The sequence below is a fragment of the Lathamus discolor genome, chromosome Z, assembly GCF_037157495.1.
Source record: "Lathamus discolor isolate bLatDis1 chromosome Z, bLatDis1.hap1, whole genome shotgun sequence".
Classification (NCBI taxonomy): domain Eukaryota; kingdom Metazoa; phylum Chordata; class Aves; order Psittaciformes; family Psittacidae; genus Lathamus; species Lathamus discolor.
This window is the reverse complement of record NC_088909.1, coordinates 11,352,329-11,374,176: the sequence shown is the minus strand read 5'-3', so window position 1 is coordinate 11,374,176 and position 21,848 is coordinate 11,352,329. Positions and strand designations below refer to the sequence as shown.

The following is a 21,848-nucleotide window of genomic DNA, read 5'->3' as shown; positions in this document are numbered from 1 at the left end:
ATCAGCACAATGATAGTTTCAGACTTAGCAAAAGCCTTGTCGAAATCTCTCCACCTTTTAGCTGACCAGAAGTGCAGCACCACTATTAAGAGAATGCTGTTGTATTTAAAATATTTTTAGCATAGTTTCCTCTGCTTTTGCATTTGTGCTCTGTCCTGTTCTCCTCCCTGCTCAAAAATAATGTAAATCTTTTGGCCAACTTCAGTAACAAGAGCGAGCTCGCCGATAGCTGACTTAATACCAGTCGCATGAAAATTAGTGCCTTGGTGGAGACAATAAATCCAAAGACTTCCTCTGCTTTAGGTAGGGATTGCCAAGTAAGTTTGGCTAGTTCATAGGAGAGACAGGCCAAACAACAATCTGTCGGTCTGCACACATGGAACCTGGCGTAGCGCTTGCTTCCTTTTGCTCAAGCAGTAGTTCGAGGACATAAATAGGAGCTAAGCCTGCTGTGTGTGAAAAGGGACCCTTGGGAGGGTGCTGGGTTGTTGGGCTCAGTGGGAGGGGTGAGGTGGGGAAGGTAGTAAGAGAAGACGTAGTTCTGCAAGGACTCGGGATTTATTAGTTCTGCTGTGTATGGCTTTGTAGACTTGGGGCCATATGCCTGCCTTGAGTTTATAGCCAGTGATGGAAGACTTGAAATTATTTTTCCTGTTTAAAAAAAAGAGGGGAGGGGGGGAGGGAGTGAGGGAGGGAGGGACACCCAAACCCAAAAGGCAAAGCTTTCCCATACATGTTTAAGACCCACATATCTGAAGAAATCCTCTGCAAGGGAAAGAGCCAAATTAGCTGAGTATAAAGCTCTGCCACATGGAGGAATTAAGTGGTGTTGAAAAAAGGGCATATTCTTTGAACTGTTGTCATGCTAGCTGATGTTAGCAATAAACTGCAGTTTAGCTGCAAGTGAAACAGATTCAGAAGGATAATTAAAAAATTAACTTCTTGAATGCTTGCAGCTCCCCACCGGGAGCGTGGGGCATGGATTGGATCGGTTAGGTAACAGCACACACGGTATTAAACCAGTTGAGGTCAGTTGTTTTCACTGGCCCATTTCGTTTGTGGAAAGAAAGAATGTAGTGAGTGTACTTCATCTTTTTCTTTATATATTTCTTTCATTTAAGCCTGCTAAGGGACCTTTAAAACTTTGCTTATAAAACATGGTTTATACAATTTTTTCGTCCTCCCCTTCAGCTTCCCACCTCTTCAATGAATGAAAATGGGCCTTTTCCCTCCAAAGGCCAGCTGTACCCTAAACACTTTATCTCTTGCTGTAAAAACATGGGATATCGCAGGGGCAGCATGACCATGCCCACAGAGTCAGAGGGAACTAGTGAATTCTGACCTTCTGTTCGAAGCCTGTATGTTTTCATGGTACTGTTGGAAGAAGACCATCTTTTTCCTCAGCACCAGGTGGGTTTTTTTTCCTGTGTTCCCTGAATAAATGTAGTGCCATGAATAAAATAAACACTGCTGTCAGTCTCTCTGCATATTTTTCAGTGTGCTTCATTATACAAGATTCTTTCAAAAGAAACATAACTCTCAGTCTTGGCTGGTTCCCAGCACCGTTAAAGGTCTGCTGGCACTTTTCTTGAAAATATAAGGGTTTGCTTCTATTTTTTATAGAAATTATTTTCACTTCCCTACCATGCAGAATGTCTGCTGGACACCTCTACTTGTCCTCTTAAGGGTGAAGCCAACCCCATACAGGGACAGGTCCTGTGGTCACCTCCAGCCAGTGCTGTCAGACCTGATGGCTGCCTGTGGTGCTCATACTGGGGGAATCTGTAACTGAAGCACACAAAGCCAGTAGGGTCTTCCGAGGCAGCTCCATTCATTTTTTAAAGCATAAGGGCTGGAATTCTGGTAAAGGTGTTGAAACTGCACTATGGGGTAATGCTAGAGTGCGGGACAGGAATAGGATTCACCAACACTCTCTGTTACTGAAGCTGCACTTTTCTAACCAGACAAGAAGCCAAGAGACTCACTTGCTGTGCTTTGTCGGTACATGCCTGAAGCACCCTGACCAAACCCTCTAATTTGAGAGGCAGGTACTATGCTGTCAGAATATTCGCTGGATATTCAGTGGAAGAAGTTTTTACAGATTGCTGTTCAAATCAGTTTCTTTCTGTCCTCTCTGCTTCAATTTGTACTTTCCTCAGTTGGTGTGACTGAGGTGAGGCGCTGGCACAGGTTGCCCAGGGAAGCTGTGGCTGCCCCATCCCTGGCAGTGTTCAAGGCCAGGTTGGATGGAGCTTGGAGCAACCTGCTCTAGTGGAAGGTGTCCCTGCCCACAGCAGGGGGTTGGAACTGGATGAGCTTTAAGATCCCTTCCAACCCAAACCAGTCTGGATGGTATGAATTCAGCTCCTGACTGTTCCTTAGATGCCTTTACGCTGAGTGGTCTTACCATGTGAGGTTGCACTGTGCTCCTTCAGTTGCGGCTGGATGTGGGGAAGTAGGAATCGGCACTGGTATACTGCTGTACTGTTCAGCCTCAATTATCCTCTACCAGTTATAGACACCTGGCTGCATGACGCCCCATCATTCTGTCCAGTTTTCCTTCTGCTTAAAGTCCATGTCAGAACTTACGGCTTATTCCTCTTGCATTAATTCCTAACTCTGACTCAGCAAAACTATTTGTCTGCTTCCCATGTTGCTCATGGCTACAGAATCAAAGTGTGCATGCCACACTGTGAAAATGGACAGTTTACTCAAGCCACTTGAAAATACCAGATGTTTTCCTAAAGCAAGTTCTTTATTAGCTTCTTAGGGTGGGGTTTAGTAGCGTTTGTTTTATTTTTCCTCCCAAATGAAAAGTTGAGAAAAAGCTTTAGCATTTTTTACAGTGAGAAATTCAAGGGGGAAAAAGCCTCCTCTCCGATGCCAGAGTTAAACTCTAATCACTGCTCAGCTCTCTTGGAATTTGGCAGCTTACCAGTGCTCCTTCCCTTCGGTAGGTCATGTGGAAATACTGGAGCATTTTCTTAAAGAACCTCTGAGCAATTTTCAGGTACTTGCACAGATATAACTTTCCTGTTAGGATTCTAATTCCTTTCATGCTCTTAACTACACTTAAGCACCTTTTGTAATAAGCACCATTCAGAACAACAAAATTTTATGTATAAACATTAGATTATTTTAAGTGTGTTAAAACAACATTAATGCAGCTCTAAAAATCTGGTTTTAAGTCGGCATTCCTACCCAGTTGCAATAGAATCACACACTTTGATCTTGAAAATAAAACTTAAATGTACTTAATGAAACGAACCCACAAGGAGTTCACAAGTTTATTAAAGGCTCTGTAAGTTGCTGAGATTAAACATGAGAGATGAGGGTGATTTTGTTCACTTTGATCGGTGATAATATTGCAGATTCTCTTTCCACTGCTTTTTACAACTACATCACCAGTTAGTTTTCATTTATCACCAGTGGAGATAAATGGAGATTCTTTCATTATCAACGGAGACTCTTTCTGATGGGGCATTTTTAATTCTGTCAAAGCTGAATTGGCCATTCTGTAAAAATACAGATTTTGGATCATGTAATTATAGTGTCTATGAACAGCATACTTGGATTTCCTTGGATTTCCTCCCCCTCTGTGCTGTTTCTTCCTTTCTTTCACTGTTCAGTCATACTAGATATGAAGCCCACTCTGATGACTTCAGTGATCTGATTAGCTTGAAACCATGGTGGTGTTTTCAGTGCTGATCGTTGACCTGGTTCCCCACTGTCCTAGTCTGCTGTGGCAGGCTGTGCTTGAAAAGCTTATGAACTTGTAAAAACAAAGTTATCTGAAAACAGTGTGATTTGTCTTGGATGAACACAATGACCTTTTTACTGGATCAATACTTTTATTTACACACTCAAGTTGGAAGCTGCTTTTCTTCCAGTGCTACAGAGCAAGCTCAAAAGGTGCTGTTTCAGGCAAGAATGTGTGTAAGGGATTCCTTTGTTAAATGCTGGCAGCAACCTCACAAGCCATTGCCAAGTCTCTCCAGCCCACCCACCCACCCAGGAGGACACCAGAAACCGCGTGCTATGGCTCGGTGTTGGTGCAGTGCTGTTTGGAGTGAGGTGGATGCCGGCAGTTCTGTGCTGGAAGGGGCACAGTGGCCATGGGTGGCGATGCCCGTGTCCCGTTGCCCTGGAACGGCTGTGAAACCACTGTCCGTGAAGCTGGGCAAACAGGCCTCACAGTTATTCAGGTGACACTTCAAACAAGAGCAGAGAGAACACGCTGTGCCTCCACTACCTGGGCAGTTAGCACTCTGACGAACAGAGGGGTTGCAGGGAGTCCATACTGCATCAGATTCTCAAAATGTTCTAATGATTTAAATACATTTCAACTTTGTGTCCTCCACCTCACTTAGCCGCCTTCTTAAATCATTCAATCATCTCTCCCTTTGTCCTTCATTTGCCCTCTGCAATTCCACCTTTTGATTCTCTTTCAACATACTGAAGTGTTTCAGTTAAAACTGAAAAAGATACACCAAAAGAATACCGCATGTTTCAAAAATGTAGTTATTGTTTTGCTCAGGATAATTTTCTACAACTGCCACAGGAGTCCCTTAAAACAAACGGCACATGTCTCTATAGGTGAATGTGGGTAACCTGTGATCCCAAAAGAGCTGTGGAGCCTTAGGTTAAAAAGAATCCAGAGAATCTCTTGGAAGTGGCAATCACCTACACGTGGTATTTCCTGCAAGAAAAGGACCTTTGTGAGGCTTCTGATTTCCCCAGAGTTATATAAGAACTAAAATAAGACTGCAAACCTTCCAGCCCATCATGGCCAGCCCTGTGCCAGCACAGGACTTTTCCCTTTTGTTTATGGTTTTGGATTGTTAGGTTAGTTTCATGTGACCCAAGCAAAAGTTACCACCCTTCCCACCCTGCTCAGGTTTTCATTTGCCTGCCATTTGCTCTTCACCAAAGGGCAGTGTCTGTGTTCTCTTAGGCATGTCTCCGAACTCTTCATCTCACTGGAGAACATCGGTCTCCTCCAGCAGCTGGGTGGAAGCTAAGTGGAGCTAAGTGGAGTGGAGGTAAGAAGCATTCTCTTGCCTGCATGCTCTGAACTGTGTCTCCAGTTAAACAAGCAGCGAACACTAATGGTAGGCAAACCCCTGAGTCTTCCACTGATGTGCTGAGTCTGTCTCTTTGGCCTTGCTTCCTGTCTTTGATTTATATACGGCCTAAAGAAGAAAAATATCTTGAAATTAAAATTCATAGGTTACCGGGCAGAACCCTCAAAAAGAAGGATGAAAGGGTTTTCAAGGGAATTGAAAGGGAGAAATGAAGCAAAACACAAAGATAACTGGAAAGGAAATTAACCCCAAGGTTTATAACCCATAGTGTTAATGGAAAAGAGAAAACTGTACCAGTAAGAAAGACTCTTGGAGGTCAGAGGAAGATGCTGGAAGAATAATGCACGTGAAAGTCCTGTATTGGTAATGTGAAATAAGAGAAAACGGGGCAAACTGTCCGTGAAAGGAGAGCTGGGATCTGGCAGATAAAGCTGGTACATCACAGGATGCAACACCCAACACCTGAATTTCAGCTGGGGCTGTGTTGCACGGCAGCCTGCCTGGCTCTCCTCAAGTAGAAACTTCTTCAGCTGCATTTGACACACCTGTATGTGCCAGATTATGTTGTGATTTCTCCTTATTTATGGTGACACAACAAAAGTATCTCCAAAGTGGTTCAGACCCTGTCAAAGCGAACCATTCACTACTGAAAATTAACACTTCGAACTGTTCTAACACTCACGGAAGAATACCCTGAAGGTTTCCAGTATTCAAAATACTGTGGCTGCAGCATCCTAACAGCTTCAAGGTGTATTTCTGAGTGGTGTGAACTGCTTCGTGTGTCTCAAGGGACTAATCCTGAGCTATGACCACACTTTAAAATGTCAGTATCATAGAATCACAGAACAGTTTGGGTCAGAAGGGACCTTCAAAAGTCATCCAGTCCCAACCCCCTTGTATGATCAGGGACATCTTCAACTGGCTCAGTTGCCCAGTACCACATCCACCCCGGCTTTGAATGTCTCCAGGGATGGTTCATCCACCACCTCTCCGGGCAACCGTGCCAGGATCACTGTAAAGAATTCTTTCCTCATGTCCAGCCCGAATCTGCCCTCTTTCAGTTTAAAACCATCACCTCTTGTCCTGTCGCTACAGGCCCTGCCAAGCAGTCTCTCCCCACCGTTCCTGCAGGCCCCTCTCACGAGCCGAAAGGCTGCGGTAAAGGCTGCGGGAGCACAGCCCCGCTCGCCAGCCGCTCCCCCAGCCAGGCTCACCGACTCCTGCGCGGCGCCGCCCGCCGAGCGCAGGGACCCGGCCCCGGGCGGGGCGGGGGCAGGTGCCGGCCGCGGGGCGGGGCGGGCGGGCGCGGGCCGGTGGAGGCGCCGCCCGGTGTCGGCGCGCCCGGCGGGGCGGGCTCTCCCCGCCCTTTCCGCTGAGCGCAAGGGGAGGAGCGGCGGCTGCAGCGGCCCCGGCCGGAGCGGAGCGCGGCGCGGCAGAGCTGCCCCTGCCGGGACCGGCGTGCGGAGCGGATCGCGGCGTGCAGGCGACGACGGTGTCCCGGTGCCTGCCGCTGCTCCACCCGGCCCGGACGCGCCGCGGCGGCCCCGGGCACGGCGGCTCCTTCGAGCCCCTGTGCGGGGACAGTGCGCCCCCGAGCGGCGGGGCGCAGGGAGCTCTCCTCCTCGCACCGCTCCGCACCGCCCCGCACCATGCTGCCCTCGCTGTCCCCGCACCGCTCCGCCTGACGCGGGGACGGGGGTAGCCATGCAGCCGGCGCTCCGCTAGGTAAGCGCGGCTCGGCGAGGGCCGGAGCTCCGCGGCCATCCCCTCAGCAGCGCGGCGGCCCCGGCCCCGGCCCCACCGGTACCATGAGGAACGGCGATGACTTGGAGGGCTTCGATGGCGAGGCGTCCAGCACCTCCATGATATCGGGGACCAGCAGTCCCTACCAACCCACCACGGAGCCCGTCAGCCAGCGCCGGGGGCTCGGCGGCCTCCGCTGCGACCTGGACTACCTGCGGGGCACCTTCGGCAAGATCAAGCTGGCCGAGGTGGTAGGTACCGCGGGCGGGCAGCGGGCCCGGGGCGCCGGGCGGGGCTCCTTCCCCTGCACCGGTAAGGGCGGGGAGCGGCGGAAAGGCTCCCGCGGCGGTGGGGCCGTGCCGCTCGCCCGCCGGCGAGGTGCGTACCTGCGGGCGCGGCGCTGGCCGCAGCCCAGCGTCCTCCATTTCAGGCGGCCGGGAGCGCGGTGTCACCCGCGGGGTGCGCGGCGCCGGGGCAGCCCGATGCCGGGAGTGGGGGGCGGCTCAGCCCGGGCTGCCCCGCTGCCGCCCCGGCGCTGGGGAGGCGCTGCTGGGTCTGTGGGGGCTCAATGTCGGCCCGGGCTTGCCGGGTCGGGTGGTGCGGCTTCCCCTTGCAGCGGGGAGCGGCCCGGGTCAGGCCTCCATTACGGTGGGTTTTGCAGGGGCGTTCCGCTGTGTCGGTGGGGTTTAGGAGTGGATTTTGCCTCAGCGTGCCTGCCAGGGCCTGCCCGTGCCCGTGGTCACTGCGGTGTTCGGAGAACTCCATCTCTACAGCGTCTGTGGAGGTTAAAAAGGAAAAACCAACTTACCAGTATGCAAATGCTTCAGTTTAAGTGTTAACTGCGGGTTCACGTCGATGATTTACCGTAGAGGCGTTGGAGAGTGACGCGGCTGTGGCTGGAGGTGCCTCGGTGCCTGGTGTGTGCGGGGTCCCTGCTGCAGCCCCGCGGTGGAGCTCCCTGACGGGTCCGCCCGTTGGGCCGCTCTGGCCTGCACAGCGGTGGCCGGTGTTGAAGTGCACAGAGGAGAGGAAAAGAACCTCCGGGGAAAAACACAATACAACAAAACAACCCCGAATCCTTGTTTTTCTGTCGTGAAACAGGCTGTGAGCTGTATTTGTTCATGTACTTCGAACAGCTTAACTGCTGAGTTTTATGAAGTCGGTGCAAGTCTTGGAGCATCACAGCAGATAAATGTGTGTAGTGATACCTAAGGTTTTTCTTCGTTCTTGTTCCAGTGATGATGCTGATGCTTGTCCTTATCGATCCATTTTATAAGTCACTGTGATGCTGACGTATATTTTTAATCAATAGATGTATCTTTCAGGTTATTTTAAAATGGGCATTTCATGAAAATGCCAGTGAGTTTGAAATAAACTTTTGAGTAGTTTTTCGCAGAGTAGTACAGATTGTTGTCCCTTAAAACGGGTGAGTTCTTTGAGGACAGAAACACTTTGATATTTCTCATGTTTAACTTCAGCATTTAAAATCACTACTGGTTAGTACAAGACAAAGCTTGCACATACAGGTTTCATGTAAAATGCATTCAAAGTATCCTAGGTTCAGCAGTGACACAAGTTCGTAGAGGGCTGGGATGATGAATATGTGGTAATATTTTTATGAATACTCAGTAAAATCCAGTGTTTGGAAGTGCCATTTAGTTCCTTCTCATCTCCTCAGTGTAGAATAGAATCTGAGGTCTGCAAGTGGTAGCAATGAGTGTGTTACCTGAGTAGTCTTAACAACAGCGAATAGCTGTACTTGTGTTATGTGTTTTCAGGATTGAAGCCAAAGAATCTGTCATCATTGTGCAACATCTACCTGTCTTGGAACTGTTAAAAACTGCCCATGTGGTAGAAATCCAAGGGTGGTGCTGCCTAATGTGGTGAAATAATCTGCCCTCGGGATTTTTGTTTCTGTTCCTGCTGCTGGTCGTTTCTGTAGTACACTGATAATTGTGGCAAGTCACATTAAAAGCTTGTAATTAAAATGAGTGATTACGGATGACAAGTAAGTGAATCCTTTATTATTAAACTGTTATTTGCTTGGAAGGAGTTCCAAAGATAATGTGGAGTATGCCTCTTAAGTTTTTAAGCATTGCAAAGAGTGATGGGGGAACCCATGCTGTGCTGGGGTTACAGGTAGAGGAGTTTTCTTGCCTGTTGAACAAAGATGCTGCTATTTCCAGGATGTTGATAGAAAGGTGTATTATTGCGTATTAGTATCTTCAGGGGAGCTGAGTAATGTTTTGTGCCTTATTAAAAAGAGGGATCTGAGCTGTTGTGTGTGGTTTCTATGGAGTGTATGAATCCAGTAGGCCAGAAGCTAATACGAATTAAAAGCTAACAGGAATTAAATTAGCTAGTATTAGGTGGAAGCCTGTGTGTCACCCTGGCACATTTAGTTTATGCATAGTTGTACTCGAAAGAAGCTCCAGTTCATGGTAATGACTGGTACAGCAGGCTGCTGAATTTTGCAAGCCAATGGAAAACTGAGCAATTTTGGAAAAGAAAGAACACATTCTGCAGTGTACTTAATTTGCTTATTTGCCAGGTATCATTATTTTAATTATCATGTTTAATAATATCTTTACAAAAATACTGTAGGCACTAAAATGTGTAAAAGGCCATAATATAGAAATCTAGCTCTTAAAACAAAGGAGGAACTCATTTGTTGCACCCTTTATTGCACACAAGAAAATTTAAAAAAAACAAGTACCGATTTAGATATAAGGTCTCTAAATATATTCTAGTAAAAAGAATGCTACAGGAAAAATTGTGAGGTCTGTGCTAATTTAGCATCAGGATTTGTCTTAAAATACACACATGATTGGCAGACAAAAGTGTCAGCTCAAGACAAACATTGCTGTTTATTCTAATCTTCAGTTGAAGGACTTCCCGCAAATTAGTTCCTAGTGCTGTGTGTGAAGGATGATTGTGTGAACTGATGTGGCTTAAAAGGATCTTCTCAATGCCCATTCAAATTCGAAGGACTGGGGAAGCTGAAAAAAACCCATGTAACTGAAAAAGTGATTGTAGAGCTTCATTATTTTTTGTGGTAGATTTGTCTTTATTCAGAATATTGTTGCAGGAATTATTACAAGAGGGAAAGCAGTATGACATTTTTGGCATGTGGTAATTAAAAGTGCTGCTGTAGGGGAGAATAGTTTTAACTCGTATTTGTTAACATTTGAAGAGAATATGCCCTAAATTGCCCTTTAAAGGGACACTGACCTAATACATGAATTATTGTCATAACCAATTAATGTATAGTATTGGGTAGCTTATTTCTGAGTCTTAGTTTAGTTTTCTTTCCCTGGACTCCCAGAAGAAGTTGCATAGCGTTATGGGTTTTCCTTATTTTTAAGTCGGGTATGCGAACTAATAAAACTGCATTTTACTGTTTAGGGCTTCTTATTCATATTCACGGTTAAATTGAACAGTTATGTAGTACGTATGTCTGCCTGCTAATGGTCAGTAATATCAATATGAAGAACAGCAAGGAAGTACTAAAAAGGCCCTGTGTGGAGCAGCTTAGTTTTGAACTGATTTTCCTCTTTTTGGAAGTTGTATTGGTAGGTGGGTGAGCTTCTTGGAAAGCAGCTCTTTCGCCTGTGAATTACTGTTCTGTTGAAAAAATTGTCTGTGTGTTAATTTGGATCTCTGAGGAAACATCTGCTGTAACTGGGGCTGCAGCTGTACGCCTCTTTAAGGAACAATCTCGAAGGAAGGAAGATGGTGCATGTTGGATTGTTTCGGGAAAGGAGTATTTGGGGCTGCTGGAGTGGCTGGGACACCTTGACAGGGTATCATCAGGCAGGTGGGAAGTAGACGGTATAGGAGGGAAGGTTGTACAGTAGTGTGGAGCTGTCATATTTGCTGTTGTGCCTTTTTATAAAGAGGGTTTGAACTTGAAAGCCAGTATATGTGTATACTAGCCAAAGAAATGCTTTTCCTTTGGGAAGTTGAAATCTAGGTGGAAATTGTCTCAGCTGACTTCCTGGCATTTAGATGGAGCAGTACCTTGCCTTATGGCAGATGCGAGAGATCAGGTAGCTGCCCATGGAGACCAGAGCAGAAAAGCTCATTAGAGTTTATTTTCATTACTGTCTGGCATGATTTTGTGTTTCTCATGCTTTCAGGGGCTTTAATGCTTCCCATGGAGATGATTGTACAATAATCAGATATCCCTGGAAAACTTTCCTATGGACATCGTCAAATGATTTGTTTCACTTCAGTGGTTTTTTCCCTCGTTCCTTGAATTTCTTATGGAGAGTCTCTCCTTTTTGAGTGTCTTTGCTGAAGGAAGGTGTTTACTAAGTGAGGAATCGGGGGGGGGGGCATTGCTGTCATCCTGAAGAGACAGGCTGGTGAAATAGTTTCTCTTTAGATGAGATTCCTTGCTTTTTTTCCCCTGACTTTATTTTTCTTTTCAGCTTTTCTAAATGCATTGTTAGTTTTCCTTGATTGTTATAATTCTGCACCTTCAGGATTCTTAACTATCATTGAAGTCGGGTAGAGATGTGTATTTCCTGCTGAAATTCCCATGGTGAGTTGTGACTGCTTGTTCTCGGTTTTTCTTCTTTTTTTTTTTTTTGGGAACCGTAGCTTCGGGTGAGTGGTTCATCAGGCCTCCAGGTGAGTGGGAAGGAAACAAAGCAGCATCCTATTGGGAGTCTTGTTGGTTCTCACCTGATGCCAGGTTTTCACAGGCACTTTATTTAGAGTAATATCTCTCACCTGTAATAGCTGATGTGAAAATTTTTCCTGATCAGTTCTTGTGATACTGGTGGTAGACAGGAGTGGTTTTAACTGGAGCAGTAAGATCACAGAGCAATCTTCTGATAGAAGGAGCAAGTGTCGGAAAACCCTTACTGCACACTAGCTTAAAAGCGGATGGCATTTGTGGTGATTAGTGACCGCCTCTGTGGATCAAACAGCTCTAGACTTTCTTTTCTCTATGTGTCTATTCCAAATGCTACAAAAATCCATCAGAGATTCCTTTTAAAGAAGATAATACTTCTGCTTGGGAGGTCTCTGAGCTACAAGTTGCTGATGACCGTACTGGGAGGCATCACTGCATGTTTACTGTCGTCATCTTCTCTATAGCATATGCTATTGCCTGTTAGTGGAGGCAAGATTTTGAGAGAAATGAAGTCTGGTGGGAATAGCAGTTCATATGTTCACAATTTTCAGAATAAAAAGTTCCATTTTCATTGGTGGGGAGTAGCTGAGTTTTGGAAAAAGTTGTTTTGTGGCTTACTGTCATTACATGTTTCCAGATCCAGAAACTGATTAAGGCCAAGAATACAGTAAAATTTGTTGCTCTCAGGATCTACTGTAATGAAGAAAACAAAATTCAGAAAGCCTGTAATACATACCTACATGGATAATAAGACTGTTGAGAATTCCCATTAAGAAATCATTGTAATAACATTTATGTTCCATAAACTAAGGTAACTGCTAACTATTGGAATCCAGTTGGTAACTATCATGAGGTGTTCAGGTATCTCATATTGAGTTACTGCTGACTTCTTGTGCCTTCAGCTCAGCATCTCATTGTGATCACAGTCCAGTGTGTCATATCTTACATGTCTAACTTCCCCACTCCTTTCTCCCTGGGTCTCTCTGCAGTACTCCTGTGCAGCTGCACAGCAGCATGACTCTTCATCTGCTTTGTTTGCAGCAGTGTGACTCCTCATCTGCATCTTTCGTGTTGGACTGAGGAGCAGATGCTTCCCAGACAGTTGTCATTCTGTAAACCGTAGAAGTTACCAGCTGGACACTGAATGCGATGTGAATAAATTGACAGTTACTGTAAAGTTCATTTTTTATATAAATAGGGTGTTAATTAAGCTACAGAAAACTAGACTGTCCCTGGCAGAGGTCAGTGGTGGACGTTCTCTGCCTGGTAAAGTCATTCCGCAGTGGTCAGGTTATCCTTACGTAAAGCATTCAGTGGTCTCAGTGAGAAGCAGAGATCACTGCAGGAGACATCTGGGCTTTCTAAGGCAGCTTTGGTGTCACAGGCAGCCCTGTAGCTGATGGCTTTTGCCAGAAGTGAGTTTCACCTTAAAGTTAGCTTTTGTTTATCTGTTCTGCACTTCAGAGGTACAGAAACCTTCCTTGTTTCTGGTGTGAACTTAATTCTGGCAAATTTGTAGCTATTTGTCCTTGTGTTAACATTGCCCCTTTCCATAACTGCTTCTTACTCCCTCTTGCAGTTTGAAACAGCTGTCTGTGCTTAGCCAGCCTTCATGTTCAGGCACAAGGCAAGACAAAATTGTTTTGTGCTCTACTAGTAAGAAGGGCTCTGTAGTCTCAGGACTGTCCAGCAGCTCATCTGACTGAGATAATCGCTTCGCAGTAGGCACAATCCAAGTTGTAGGTGACACATATTTCAGTGTGTATGAAATGCCACTTTACAAGGCTCAGCTGGAAATAACTCTCCTGTTACATCCTAGGATTGCATTGGTAATTTATAATCAATCTGTGATAAACTGTATCATCTCTACTTATTTCCAAACAGTAGGTGCGTGTTTATGTAAGAAATCCTTGTGACTTTGTGTGTTGTATATTGAGCTTTGCTTCTGAGTGGTGTTTGTAGCTGCTTGTTCAGAAGATGTTAAAAATGACAGTGGAGACTGGTGATCTTTGACATCTGGTCTTAGACTGTTGCAATACTATAAAGGATCGAGTGTGTAGTACACAGATACGCTTAAGAAGTCCTCTTTAGGTAGACCATGTTTCTTCAGTGTCTCAGATTCCTGATTTCTCTTTGGAAAGATTTTTCTTTAAAGGTTGTAGATCTGCATTGCTGTGTGGTGATATTTTTATACGGACGTTTACCATAGAAGGAAGAACGATGAAATAACTCTATTTAGCCTTGCTTTCAATTGTTTCTGTGTGCAGTTAAAGAAAGGACTGTGGTTGTCTTCCCACACAAAGGTGAATGGGTTTTGGTCTCTTTCATGGTGTCTCTTAGCTACCATCTGGCCATGGCTGTGTTCTTCTGTCAGTAAACTACAAATTCCTGTTACATATTTCTCTCTTAGATGGTGGGTAGTTTTAACTTCTGCTTTCAGAAGAAATTTCTATAATTTCTGTGATAAGGATGGTAATGTATTTTCTTGATGAGCCTTCCTAGTTATTTAATTATCATCTTGTGATAAGAAGTCAAGGAGGACTAGACATTTAAGAGGTGTTATTCTTGTAACATCATGAGTATAGGAGGAACTTCATACTTCTGATGCAAGTTAATGCATCATTTTGTCCCGTCAGCTTGCACATTTTGTCTCCTGTGCTCAAAATTGTGTTTCAGAGATACCTGCCTTGCTTCAAGACCTCAGTGAATCATTTTGTACTGAAATTTTGTATGCAAGAGGACTAGACATGCAATTAATAGATATCTTAATAGTGCATCACCTGCTGCTACTCTGTGGTGGTAGTACTCACTACTTCTAAATTAGAGCTGGATTAAAATGTCTATACATTCTGATTTTATTTTTTTAAATAATTCTCAGATAGTTTGTGTAGTCAGTTGCTTCAAAACCATGGAAGTGATGTTTGGGTTTCTCTGAAACTTACACCCTTAGCTCTTCTGAATAGCAAAAGCTGGATAACACTAACCTGATGTAGACTAGGTGTAAGGATGTACAAACATGAGTAGAGGAAAGATGGGTCAAAAATATTATGTGCAAAGAGGGGAGGCTCTTCCACTCAAGCTGAGAAACCCACACACGGTATGGAGCAGCAGGAGTCAAGTAATGCAGTCTTTGCTGTGACAAATCTCAAGCATTGTTTTATATACTACATGTCCAGGGTGAAATTACTCCCTCTGCAGTATGGTACTGGGATGGCATGATGCCTGAAGTGTGGTTTCATGTAAGCAGAGTAACTTAATGTTTTAATCTCGCTGTGTGCAGGTTAAATTGATATTTAATGCCTTACCTTGTGGGAGAATGTGATGCATTTTTACCCAAACAAGTGTCTTCAGCATTGTCTGCAGTTAAACTTTTTTTAATATGTAACTTGATATTCAGGTGTTGATGCTTGGATAATGTGTTGTTCAAGGCACTTCTTTACATTTTCTTCTTGTATGTATGTTCACAGTGTGTTTAGTTTGCAAGTGAGCTGAACTTGTCTGTGATAGTTCCCTTCATTACAGCATAGCTTAAAAGTACAGCAGCCATGTGCCCAGTATGTAGAAACATGTCCTGTGCTTAGATCTGGAGTTATGTATGGTGATATTCTGCTGTAGCTTTCATTTAAGCTAAATATTGAAGCTAAACAATTTTAAAATGCTGTAAATTTACCAGTGCTGTAGCACTACTCATAACAGTTCTGTCATCTTTATGTGAGCTTATTTTAGGAATTGACTACAAGCATTCCCATATGACTAATTTTTTGTACTTTTGTACATTCTTAACCAAAATGTTCATGCAAGAAAGCAACAAGCACAGTTGTGAATATTACAAAATACTTCAGTTCTGCAAGTGTTTAATAGCCTTCAGTAACTTGTGTTATGAAATTATTTTCATGCTAGGAACTGATATTGCCACTTCAATGTTGTGAACAAATTAATTAGTTGTTTGATCATACAACTAGTTTCTTTTAGAAGACACTAGTTGCATTTAATGCTTAGAAACTTCTTATCTAATAAAATTGTAGAATAGTTAGGGTTGGAAATAACCTTAAGATCATCAAGTTTCAACCCCCCTGCCACGGGCAGAGACACCCCACACTAAACCATGTCACCTAAGGCTCTGTCCAGCCTGGCCTTGAACACCGCCAGGGATGGAGCATTCACAATAATGTAGAGGAAATCTTTAATTAAGCATTTGTGTCTTTTACTGTTTGGAATAAGTGCTCTTCCAGAATTCCTAGTGTTGTAAGTCTTTGGGATGTTCAGTATGTTTAGTTCATGGTAGTACAGTAAGAATAGTGCTTGAGAAGGCAAAGATGGTGTTGCCAGAGCCTTATGTGTTGTTAACAACATTTTATAGTCCTCTGTTTGCAGTCTGCCAAGTTTGCAGTCTTCAGGCAGATCCGCTCTTGAGTAGGTGGATTTGCAGTTACACAATGAAAGTTTGTGGGCTCTTTTCTATTTTGAATGAGATACTACTGTATAAGGCTTCTAATATAGTCTAAACAGCAAGCTGGGCTTGAAGGTTTCGTGCATTCCCCAGTACAGCTGGCAGTGCTCTTTAATGTTTTGGCCTACATCTATTTTTTCAATGTTCTGTTTTACCAGTATGTCTAGACTCTTTTTGCCTTTTAAGGCATGGCATTTAAGGGGGCCTTCAGATTGCAATCTTGGGAACGTTGGGATCGCAAGGGCAGTTTGCACCATTTCCTTTAAACAAAAACAAACCCAAAAAACTTTAATGGATTCCTTAGGTCTACTTTAAGTTCTTGATTGTTTTCTCATTAAAATTCCTTTCTTGTTTTAGTATTTGTGGGATGTTTGATGTTTAGTCATAATTTGGATTAAATAGGGTTTTAAAGGCTAAAGCATAATTCTGATAGTCTTAAAATAGAACTTTCACTTTTTAAAATAGCCAAACAGGCTAGTTAAACAAGAGGCTGTGTAGATCAAATACTTAACAAATTTTATGAGGGCACCATTACTTCTTAAAACCAGCTAATTTATCCTACTGTATGTTACAGATTTAAAGTACACTGGATACTGTTTTGACTAGCCAGGTTTCTAACATGGATTGGCCTATGTATGTGGATGGGCACACAAAGCAAGGTCAAAAGTGAAGCTTTTTCTCTTTTCAAGAGCTGAGTAGAGAATTCTCCCAAGTGAAGCAATAGCCAAGTTTGGGGTTTTATTTTATTATTTTATTTTATTTTATTTTATTTTATTTTATTTTATTTTATTTTATTTTATTTTATTTTATTTTATTTTATTTTATTTTATTTTATTTTATATTTTATTATTTTATTTTATTTTATTAAAAATCATACAAACACAGTCTCAGTAACTTGCTGTATTCCAGCAGAAAGCATGTGTGTATGTACCATACAGAACATGTGTGTGCAGCCTGAAGACAAAAATGTGGTAACTTTATTTATCCATTTAGTTTAAATAGCAAAGGTAAGAGAAGTTATGAGTTCTTATAGCTTGACTTAATAGAAAGTCCTAGAAAATGGACTGGAAAGGATACTGTACCCTTGCTGGAAGGTTGGGGATGGGAAGTTGGACCATATACTGAGAGATACCTCTTGTGGACAAGCTCTCCTGAGCATCCTGCACAGTTCTTATTAACAAACTACTAAATGCTGATACAAGACTAAAGACATTCAGTGACACTATTAAATTAGTCTTTAAGATAAAATAAGAATTACCAATGATTCTTAAGGATGCTGGGTTGTATCTTACCCTGCCCTGGTGACTGAAAGTGAGGGTTATTAAACTTTCTTGAAATCAGCTGTTAAGCTAGACCTCCCCCCCCTCCCCCCCATTTCCTGTAGGCAGTTTTTAATTTGTGTTACTATTGTAGTAAAGCCTGCATGAGTAGGACTAATGGAAAAAATATTTTATTGTCCCACCCTTCTGCTCTCCACTACATGTAATTGCTGAGGAAGATGAAGAGGACTCAGTTCATACAAAATTATATTTATGGCAGCACTGAAGAAATACGTAGTATTTTTCTGACCTGTTTTTTCCTATTTTGTCTAAGAGCATGGCATGCAAAATGCTAATCAAATTGTGACAAAACTGGGCTTGAAGAAGCTTAGTTGAGTAGTTTCGCTGTTTAAGAATTTCCTCTTCTGTTATGTGCATGATTTAATTATGGTTTTTACCAGACTCCAGAGCACTATTCTAAAGTCTGATGTGGACATATTGCAGTGGTTAGACTGCAAGAGTTCCCTTTGCCTTGTGGTGTGTCCCTCTGCTCCTCTGGCGTAGACATGGGTATGCTGAGTCTTACTGGTTTGTGTCCGTTCGCTGAACCAGTGGGCACAGTTCAGTGTTCTGTGTGTACAGAAGAAGCCTTTGCATTTAGGAGCTGTTTATTTCGCTAAGTTACATAGGAATTAAGTGATTAATACAGCATATAAATGGGAAAGTTAGAAATGTATAACTCTCCGCTGGGATTTTGTTCATTATTGTCTTGCAGGACCTGTTGCTTATAAAAATATTTTGAGTTCTCATACAGAGGAATTGTAGTTTCTGGGGACTGGAGGCACAGGTTCCTGTGGAAAGAAATTAGTGGGAGAAACTGGTAAAATTCTTCATCTTTTGTTTGCTGCTGTTTAAAATGTGGCTCTCTGTGATCTTCAGATGAATGTTCTGAAAGGATGAGGTTAGCACAAAACTATTGATGGCCTTTTTTTTATGGGACAGGTGGCATGTTACATTCCTTTTTTGTCTAATCTGGAAGGTATGTTTGAACCTGACTGAGGTTTCTGTAAGGAAATGTAATGTGCCTATGCCAAATTCTTCATTGCAGTGTCTTGGCTTCAGATTCTCTTCAGTGGTTCTTTTGGTCATCTGCTTGGTTGGATAAAGCCTTGAAATATTCCTAAATATAAGTGGGGTTTTTTGGTTATTTGTTTGCTTGTTTGTGGTGTGTGTTTGTTTTTGTTAGGAACATGGTTGTGTTTTCATTGGGTGTGTGAAAAGCCCCTTAAATTATTTATGTGTAACAGGAAGAACTGTGTTTATTTTTTCTTTCAAAAAACCTCAAACCATAAAATATTTCCATACTGTAAAACACTATTTGTTGAATGGCATCTGAACTGGCATTAGTTTTGCATTTATCTAGCAGATAAGAATGTTTGTTGAAGAGGTGGGTTCAAGCCATAAGCAAAGCAATGCACTGATGCATAGTTAGCAGGAAATAAGTCACTACTTCTTGTCTGCAGCTTGCTTTTTTTCATGTTGCATACTCTGATTATGTTCTCTTTGAAAATGATCACAGTTCTATTTCAGCCAGTTGAGAATCTCTTCTGCTCCTTTTAGTTCAGTCCAGTTCATTTTACTTTTTTTTTTTTTAGAGTAAGTGTTACTTTTGGGGTACTTAGGTTTTTGAAACAACTATTATTCAGTTATTAATGTTGAGTGTTCATTGCCTCATTCTTAAGTATGATCCTTTCTCATAATACGCCTTCAAAATGTTTCTGGCCTCAGAAATACGTTCTGTATTTAGAATTGGTCTTTTGCCTAAGTTGAGAAAGGGAAGTCGGCTGTAGCTGAATCTTTCAGGGATTACTGCTGGAGGTGGCAGAAGAGCACCTGATTTAATGCAGATTTCACAATATTTAACGCACTGAAGTCTTGTATGTTATAGCCAAACATGAACTAAGAAATAAAGAAAACTTGAGGATTGCAGCTACGTATAAACACCTGGAGGTGCAGTAAAGATCTGAAATGTCAGTATTCTGCTGCTGTTTCTATTTCCAGCACCAGAACCAAATCAGAGTTGAATTTGGAGCTCTGGTTGAGTTTCTCTGGATTTGTTCAGTGTTGTATTTTGTGCTGTTCGAGCACAGTTCAGTTTAATCAGGGTGCTGAATCACTGGGGCTGCTTAAGCTACTCTCTCTGGTGAGTGCCCTTTTCCCGATTTTTTTTTTATTTATTTTTTTTTATTTTTTATTTTTTTATAAGAAAAGTTCAATTACCAGAGTTAATAACACATTTCTTTTGGTCTTAAGGATGCAGACTGGGAACAGGCGGGAAATCAGTCATTCTTCTGCGTAGGGTAAAAGATGGTTTCCTGCTGGAGAAGCAGAACTGTGTTTAAGCCATGTGATCTCAAATATTCGTATCTGTGCCAGCTGTTTTAGATGTGGGAAATGCATGTGCTTTGCAAGGAATGAGACCCACTTGGTTTCATACATTAAGTTAGGACTGCTGGGCCAAGTCAATGAGAACAATAAATCTAGATTTTAGTTCAAGAAAGTTAAATGTCTTCAGATACTTTGAGTGGTGTAAAAGCAATTTATTTCTTCTCTATTTTGTGCATATGTATCCTGCTGTACCATTAATTTAAACAGTGTGGATGTAAAAATGCCTCGGTAGTGTGACATTCTTACTGAAATTCTGTGGGTATTTTTCAGGCAGAAAAAATGCTGACCATTTTGTGGTTTTTTGGAAATCATGCATAATTATGTCATTTAACCACACAATAAGGCTTTCTGTGGTAACATTTTAGATAAACAGGAAAACTCATTTTTTACTTTGTTTTCATTGCAGAACTGTTTTTTTATTTTTAGTGCGAAGTTGTTTGATTATTTTCTTCAAAAATAAAACACAACATACTCTGGCAGGAAAAATACACCATTAGCAACCTCCTAAAAGCTCTCTTTCAGCATTGGTGCATGTCATAGCACATTTTCCCCATTTTGGGGAAATACAGTGTTTTATGTCTGACCTGCCAGTGTTGCCAAGAAAGTGATGTAAATATAAGCCATTTACATAGCCCTAAGGCAGATGATTTCTTCATTAAGGGCCCTTCTCCAGGGGAATTTACAGGAAAGTTGAGATGAATAATGGTAGGAGGATAATGTGGCTAAATTAAAGGACATGGGATCCCAGTATAGAGGCTGTCTTTCAGGAATTAGATGGCCCTAAATTGTGGTTGCTTCATCCCCTTCCAGTGAGGGCTGCTTTACTCTGAGTGGAGCCTTCAGTTGGGGTCCAGTGCTGCCCTCGCACTGTACGTTAGCACTCCTGAAAGTCCCAAACAATAACAGTGGGTAACAGTTTGCCAGTTTATTCAAGATGCAACGCACAAAACACCACTCTTGGGAAATACGTCTTGTGCTTAAACCTCTACTTGGAGGTGTTGTTTTTTTTTCTTGTGCCTTTGCATCATGTGGTGATGGGAGATGAGGGAGGAAGGGAGGGCAAATTTGTTCCATTTACTCCATTTACAGAGCAAACTCTGCTTATCACAGAGTGAGAGCTGTATTGCACACATTGGGTTGCAAGCCTGGGCAGGCGCAGACCTTTGTTTAGCTTATCCTGAAGCTCATTCTTGTTGGTCCTTTTTTTGTTGACCAGACTCTTTTATCTACTTTGTCCAAGAAAAAGGTGGCATTGCAGGCAGCCTAGGTTGGCTCTGCATGAATGCAAGCATCCAGTAGAATAAGCCAATGTTTCCAGTGTGACAGAGTTACGTATCCACTGCAGAGTCCTCCATACTTGCTTCAGGAAGAGTGGAAGCAGAAGGGAAACCAAAAGCAACTGTTAAAGATAGTAATAAAAGACAGTTATACAGATCTTGAGGCATAAGGAGGAATTAGGGTGGAATAGAAACTCTCCAAAGTACTCAGTTCAGAGAAAAACAGGTGAAAAGGAAACTTGCTCTGTTGACTGTGCCTGAGAAAGCTGTAGCTGTGTTGTTTGTGGGAGAGAGCAATAATTCATGTAAGAGGAGATGTCCTTCACGTTCAGCTCATTTTTATGAAGTATAGAAGCCTTGAAACTTCTGCTTATGGAAAAGCTCGTCAAAACTCATCACCCTAAATTATGAGGTGTGACTTGAAAGCGAGGGTCACCTCCTGCACTGGACAAGTGGCAGCATGTGTTTTGTTGGTCAAAACTTGTGCTCTGATACAATACTGCAGACACAGGCCCTGAAAATCCAGTCTCCTGTTTTTCTGAGATAGTGCTGGTGACGTGTTACAAAGCAAGGGCAAAGCTTTAGCAGCTGAGAAGTGAGAGTTTTCTCTGCTACTGCTTGGTGCTGTAGCCACCTGGGCCAGTGTGAGTCTCTGCACCCTCAAGTGGTGTCTGGATGGAGCGTGGATCCTTGCCAGGGGTTTTGGAGTGTCTTTGTTCTCATTTCTTCCCCAAAGAGCACGTACAGTCAATGTGGTAAGACAAGGCACCAGTTTTTATTTTGCACGTGTGGCGTGGCAGAGGGAGTTGCGTAGGAAGTGATTTTTTATATCTTTGAGCCTCAGTGAGTTGTGAGCTGCATGTAGATTAGCTAATTCTGTAGGCAGTGAAGGGTGGAAGACAGGCAGTGGAGATAAACATAGGTTAGAAAGATGTTTTCATTATA

The 21,848-nt window shown here is 42.9% G+C and overlaps 1 protein-coding gene across 1 annotated transcript in view; it reads left to right on the top strand.

Annotated features, from left to right (window-relative positions):
• Positions 1–6,550: 6,550 nt before the first annotated feature.
• CMTM4 (CKLF like MARVEL transmembrane domain containing 4) overlaps positions 6,551–21,848 on the top strand; it is a 30,679-nt gene continuing 15,381 nt past the window's right edge. The window contains exon 1 of the mRNA XM_065662596.1: positions 6,551–7,078. Within this exon, the coding sequence (XP_065518668.1) occupies positions 6,893–7,078 (186 nt within the window). The 5' untranslated portion in view covers positions 6,551–6,892. The remainder of the gene's footprint in view (positions 7,079–21,848) is intronic.